Source organism: Aspergillus foveolatus (assembly GCF_047715535.1).
Source record: "Aspergillus foveolatus strain CBS 279.81 unplaced genomic scaffold BDW70scaffold_231, whole genome shotgun sequence".
Classification (NCBI taxonomy): Eukaryota; Fungi; Ascomycota; class Eurotiomycetes; order Eurotiales; family Aspergillaceae; genus Aspergillus; species Aspergillus foveolatus.
Window position 1 is genome coordinate 1 of NW_027396295.1, and position 5,725 is coordinate 5,725.

General features: G+C 45.9%; 2 protein-coding genes across 2 annotated transcripts; one reads left to right on the forward strand and one right to left on the reverse strand.

Annotated features, from left to right (window-relative positions):
* Positions 1-1,282: 1,282 nt before the first annotated feature.
* Positions 1,283-2,131, reverse strand: BDW70DRAFT_146029 (uncharacterized protein). Its single transcript, XM_073738528.1, has 2 exons — positions 1,992-2,131; positions 1,283-1,938 (listed from the first exon to the last, which is right to left on the reverse strand). The coding sequence occupies exons 1-2, from the start codon at positions 2,010-2,012 to the stop codon at positions 1,309-1,311; spliced, it is 651 nt and encodes a 216-aa protein (XP_073590523.1). The 5' UTR covers positions 2,013-2,131; the 3' UTR covers positions 1,283-1,308.
* A 180-nt stretch (positions 2,132-2,311) lies between these two features.
* On the forward strand, positions 2,312-5,466 carry BDW70DRAFT_165184 (NACHT domain-containing protein; the record flags this gene model as incomplete). Its single annotated transcript, XM_073741676.1, has 8 exons — positions 2,312-2,733; positions 2,795-3,017; positions 3,065-3,124; positions 3,179-3,469; positions 3,521-3,761; positions 3,854-3,868; positions 3,936-5,393; positions 5,444-5,466. 8 exons carry the CDS (start codon positions 2,312-2,314, stop codon positions 5,464-5,466), a joined length of 2,733 nt encoding a protein of 910 aa, XP_073590524.1.
* Between the last annotated feature and the right edge of the window lie 259 nt (positions 5,467-5,725).

Here is a 5,725-nt window from a genome sequence, read left to right on the forward strand (position 1 = left end):
CAAGGGGACAGTCACTGAACTCCAATTTTCTCAAGATGGTTCATATATCAGCACTAACCTGGGGTCACTCAACATTCAATCCAATTGTGGCAATAATCTATCTAATTCACCAAAAACTCATTCTGATATACTTATTAACGGCCGGGATTGGATAACGTTAAAGGGCACACAAGTATTATGGCTTCCTCCTGAGGCCAGACCTTTATGTTCAGCGATCAGATTGAATACCCTTGCCCTGGGACACGCGTCAGGTCGAATTTCATTTATAGGATTCCAGGTATAATGGGTGTTGGTGAATTCAAGTTCTCTTCTATCCTCTATTTTCTAATCTCAGTGCAAAAGGAGGGCCTGGGAGAGGCAGTAAATTTATCTGTACTTTTTACTGACTAGGGCCTTGGCACTCGGCCCAGAATCAAAGAGAATAGTAGGAATCGGTGAAGCTGATTTTGCACCACCCTGTAAACACCTAGAACTAGAGTAATCAGATGCTTTCCAAACGGCAGCTTTGGTTCTTCCTAAGACTGAGCCACCACCAGGCCCTGCTTTTCCACGCTGCTGATCTCTGTATCTGTGAGTTGGTTTGGGTTTGGGTAGTAGGAGTCCTAGACGAATCAGCCGTGTGGGGGATATACATATCGGGGGCATGTACCAATTGCGAACCCACAAATGCCCAGAAACCTGAAGCGTCCGCAGAGAAAATGTATACTTGGCCACTCTCCCTAATACGTATGCCCAAACAGACATCAGCACCGCACATCTTGCTATACTCGGATGACTTTTTCATTAGACTGGTTTTGCGACGGTCCCGCTTCTGGCGAATTGACCTTTTGCTTGCCCTCGAAGGTAGCATGGTTTTCTTCAGTGTCGAATTTGACTTTATTGTATCCTTTTGGATCGGTTGGGGGGAGCTGGAATTTATCTCAGAAAATGTTAAGACATTCTACTTTGTACATAGGCGCAAAAGACCAAAGCTCCATCCCCTGAGGGCCACACTTCTGGAGGCCACACTTTCTGAATTTGGCGGTTAAAGATGTTCTTTTCATATGAACTCTAACCACATTTTGTAGTTTTTCACAATCTAGCAGCCTCCAATGAAATTAGTTGCCTAGCCCCGCCGACCTACATCCTTCTCAAGCATGAACAACTTGAGGACCTCAGAGACAGTATCTTAACTCCGTGATAATACCGAATGGGTATAATATTATCATCGTTTAATATTATCGTGGCCTAAAAACTATTGCGCGTAAAATTATCATCTACTAAAATTATTGTGGTCTAATATTATCACACATGTAAAATTATCATCATCTAAAATTGTCGTGGTCTAATACGTCCGGAGACATCTTTATTAGATATCTTCGTAAGGTGCGTTGCAAAGTTGCAAAACTGCTCCCATGTGATGTCTTTTGCAATGAGGTGCAAACTGGGCTCTTGAGCAATATAGAAATCAGATTCCGACCTCACAAGGTATAGATATGTCCTGAGAAAACCTAGAGCTGCCTGGCGAACACGTCTATAATGATCTCGAGCTGGGCTTTTCACGTCACCTTGAAGATAGCCTCGCCAGAACGCGTATGATGTGATATATCGAGGGAGAGGTTTCACAAAAATGCGATTGTGTATCCATATAAGGTGTAGTTTAGGATCCTCGGTCACGATGATAGTTCGCCCCTTGACATATTGCCGATGAAGTGGAGAGATATTCCCGCAGTCCTGCTTAGACATCCACCAGAGTTTATCTGCCATCTGATCCAAGTCTGTTGAGCAGTATTCTCTCTCGAGAAAGTTCAGCAGCCCATGTTGATCCTGGAGTTGTATCAACGGATAGCCCGGCAGGTATTGTCTTGTAAGGAGACCGGCATCTAAGTCTGCACTCAGCTGATCCCTAACTGGAAATGGTGGCTGTTTGGCCACTTGAGTTTGCTTGGAAGCGGCCATCTGTATTTAGTAAGTAAGAGTCTTCATGTTGAAGATAGAGAGTGATACAGTACCTTTAGACTGGATGGTTTCATGTAACGAATGATCAGAATTCCACAAAAGAGATGCGCCTTCTTCAGAATAAATTTGAGAAAGGGTGGGCTGTTGGTTGTTCGCTACGCATATTATGAGGCTTAGAAATGCGTCAAATCATCTGTTGCCACATCTCTGCTGGTGAGAGCCTACCCCGCTCCAAAGGTCGCACAGAGTAAGCATCAGGTCTCCCTGCTGACTGTTACCTCTTGCGGCTTCCAAATGGACTGTCAGTGATCTTTAATCGTTACTCCCTCTTCGAACCTACCTAGTTTCTGTGTGAAATGGCAAGACCGGAGACATGGCTGAGCTAGATGGAAGTGTGTTATTTCTAAGTGCTTTCCTTGCCTTAATCTTCACTCTCTGGTGGCAGAGACCTATCCGGCGGCGGCCACCAAATAGGACATCGCAACAGAAGCGAGCCATTACCTTGCGTATCGAGCAGGTTCCGGTGGACAAACCAAAGGAGGATTTGGAAAGCGAGCTTCGAAGCCTACTTGGGGAAAATCTAACAAATGAAGATTATGCAGTCTCCATTACACAACTCTCAATTGTACCGAGGGGCGAGAAGACGGCTTGTGCAACTGCCACCTTCAATACATCGATTCCACCGAAGGATCTTCTAGGAAAACTACGGCAAGCGAATCCCCGTCTTCAATATGAGTTTGATCTTGAATTCTACGGAATAACGCCGCTCTATGAAGCCCCGACGCCAGAGGTCGAGTAAGTAAATCCACCCAGGACAAGAATGCCACCGCGCTTACGCATGCTTCTCAACATCCAGTGTGATTGCTGTCCCCGGGCTCGGAAGCCACGCAATCGGTTCCTGGAAGTCACCCAGCAGCCATCGCGTTTGGCTCCGGGACTTCCTGCCTGATGACGTGCCTAATATTCGAGTACTACTTTACGGCTATGACACCTCGCTTCTAGACAGTGACACGAAGGAATCGATCGAGGACCTAGGAAACCGTTTTCTAGAGTCAGTCAAGGCTTTTCGTCCAGACACTGTATGAACTCTTGACGATGCCAAAAGACTACGGCTGACTTGGCCCAGACACGTCACCGTCCAATAATATTCATTGGCCATAGCTTAGGGGGTTTACTGATCAAAGAGGTACGGCTTTCTAGTTGCTCTCTTAGCAGACAACTAACTCCTCTTACGTGGCAGGCACTAGTTCGTGCGCGCGAGAAATCTGATGACCAGGAAAACCTCGCTGTCTCTAAATCGTGCTATGGATTGCTGCTCTTTGGGGTTCCAAATCTTGGATTACGAAATGAGCAACTAAACAGTATTGTTCAAGGTCAGCCTAACAAACGGCTAATACAAGACTTGGTCGTTGACAATGACTCGGAGCCGTCACCATTTCTGAAGAGGGTTTCTGACCACTTCGCCCGGTGTTGTACGGATCAGTACCGAGTCGTATCATTCTTTGAGCGAAAACATAGCTCGACTGTACAGGTAGGATAATTAGCATGATGGAGCTGGACAATACTAATGATCGCGATGTAGCTCCAACCCAATGGAACCCTGGCAAAGAATGGACCTAAAACATTTATGGTTACAGAAAAGTCGGCGACAAGTTTAGGGCTGACTGCGACACATAATGAGGATAATATCCCTCTTAACACAGACCATTCAGGTCTTGTGAAGTACGAAACCAGGAGCCAGGAGGAATACAGCATTGTAAAGGGGAGATTGAAAATACTTGTCACCGAAGCGAAACAGGAAGTCAGCAAACGGTTTGAGAAGAGTACGTAGTTGATGACATTCCTTCAAATTGCAGCTGCCGAAGCTGATTTTCTTTTACGCCTTTTGCTTATAGTATTAACGTGAAGACTGCAGCAGGGTCAAACTATGGTTCGTGAGATAACTTCACCGAGTCACTACCCTAACGACGCTCGAAACTGCGCTAACTCACCGTAAGAGTTTACCAATGAGGACCAACAATGCCTGCAAAATCTACTCCTGAGCCATCCTGACAGTGACCGAAGACGCATTGAGGAAACAAAGGGTGGATTGCTTGACAACTCGTTTCGATGGATTTTGGAGACTGCTGAATATCAAGCATGGTTAAACAATTCAGGGAGCTCACTCCTTTGGATCAAGGGTGATGCTGGGAAGGGTAAAACCATGCTTATGATTGGCATCGTTGAGAAGCTGTCAAAGCTTGGATCATCCACGGCGCCTACCTACTTCTTCTGCCAAGGAACCAATCCAAACCTGAACAACGCCACTGCTATCCTGCGAGGCTTGATCTATATATTGATTACCCAGCATCCGCACCTGATCCTTTATTTGCGCTCAAGATATAATACAGAAGGTCAACACCTGTTCGAAGGTACAAATGCTTTCTATAGCCTGTCTGCTGTTTTCGAAAATCTGCTCAAAGACCTACAGAAATCCACAGTCCACCTTCTCGTTGATGCTCTCGATGAGTGTAAAGTGGACTTGGAAAAATTGTTGAATCTTATTGCGAAGACAATATCCATACCATCTGTCAAGGTCAAATGGATTGTCTCCAGCCGCAGCTTGGACCAGGCCGAGCAAATACCGGACTTTCACTGTCAAGCCAAGCAGCTTAGCCTTGAGGTCCACTCAGACTGTATTTTCAAGGCAATTGGGACATATATCAACTACAAAGTCTCCCGCCTGGGGATCATCAGCCAAGATCAAGGACTCCAAGAACAGGTCAGAGACCAACTCAGTCAAAAGTCTGATGGAACCTTTCTATGGGTGGCGCTCGTGATTGAAGAACTTCGCAAACGTAAGTTTAGGGATGATATCCTTGGCGTCCTCAAGGGAACCCCAGCAGGTCTTACTGGGCTCTATACTCAAATGATAGAGCAAATAGACCAGAAAGACATCTACCGTGACATCTGTATAACATTACTGTCAATGGCGGTTGTAGCCTACCGCCCGCTGCACTTATCTGAGATATGCCACTTGATCAAGAAGAAGCAGAAGGAGGAAGTAGAGACAGCAGTTGGCCTGTGTGGGTCATTCCTTACAATCCGAGATGAATATGTCTATCTCATTCACCAGTCAGCAAAGGACTTCCTTGATCGCAACAATGTCGCTACTACCATCTTACCAAAACACCCAGACATCCACCACAAAATATATAGCCGATCCCGAGAAACTCTCTCAACCAAACTCAAACGCGATATTTACAGTCTTGATGATCCAGGATTCTTAGTCCATGAGATCAAGACTCTTCGACCACATCCTGACCCGCTGTTTAACCTGCGATACAGTTGCACATATTGGTTGGACCATTTTCTTGATTCAATACACCCGGAGAGGCCTGAATCATTAGATGATCAAATATCTGATTTCTTCAAGCAACATCTCCTTCACTGGTTAGAGAGCCTTGGCCTTATTGGTGAGCTCCGGCATGGGATCTTGAGCCTCAGGAAGCTTGCATCTTGTCAGAGCCAGCATCAGGCGATCTTTAAGGAGGCTGAAAGATTTGCAAGTACTAATGCTGTGATAATACAGGAGGCACCTCTACAAGTATATAGTGCCGCACTTGTCTTCTGTCCTCAAAAAAGTTTGAGTAAGAGACTCTACTGGGATCAGCGGCTTGATCTTATAAAGCAGGTATATATAATGCAGGAGTCCTGGGATCCATGTATACAGGTCCTTGAAGGCCATGAAGACTCGGTCTTGGCCGTGGCCTTCTCACCGGACGGGCAGACGCTGGCGTCCGCTTCC

Excerpts from the sequence above, each read along its gene's own strand:
- BDW70DRAFT_146029 (XM_073738528.1), bottom strand. The coding sequence starts at position 2,012 with ATGAAACCATCCAGTCTAAAG. Across the intron at positions 1,939-1,991 it reads TGAAACCATCCAGTCTAAAG|ATGGCCGCTTCCAAGCAAAC; the intron begins GTACTGTATCAC and ends TACTAAATACAG.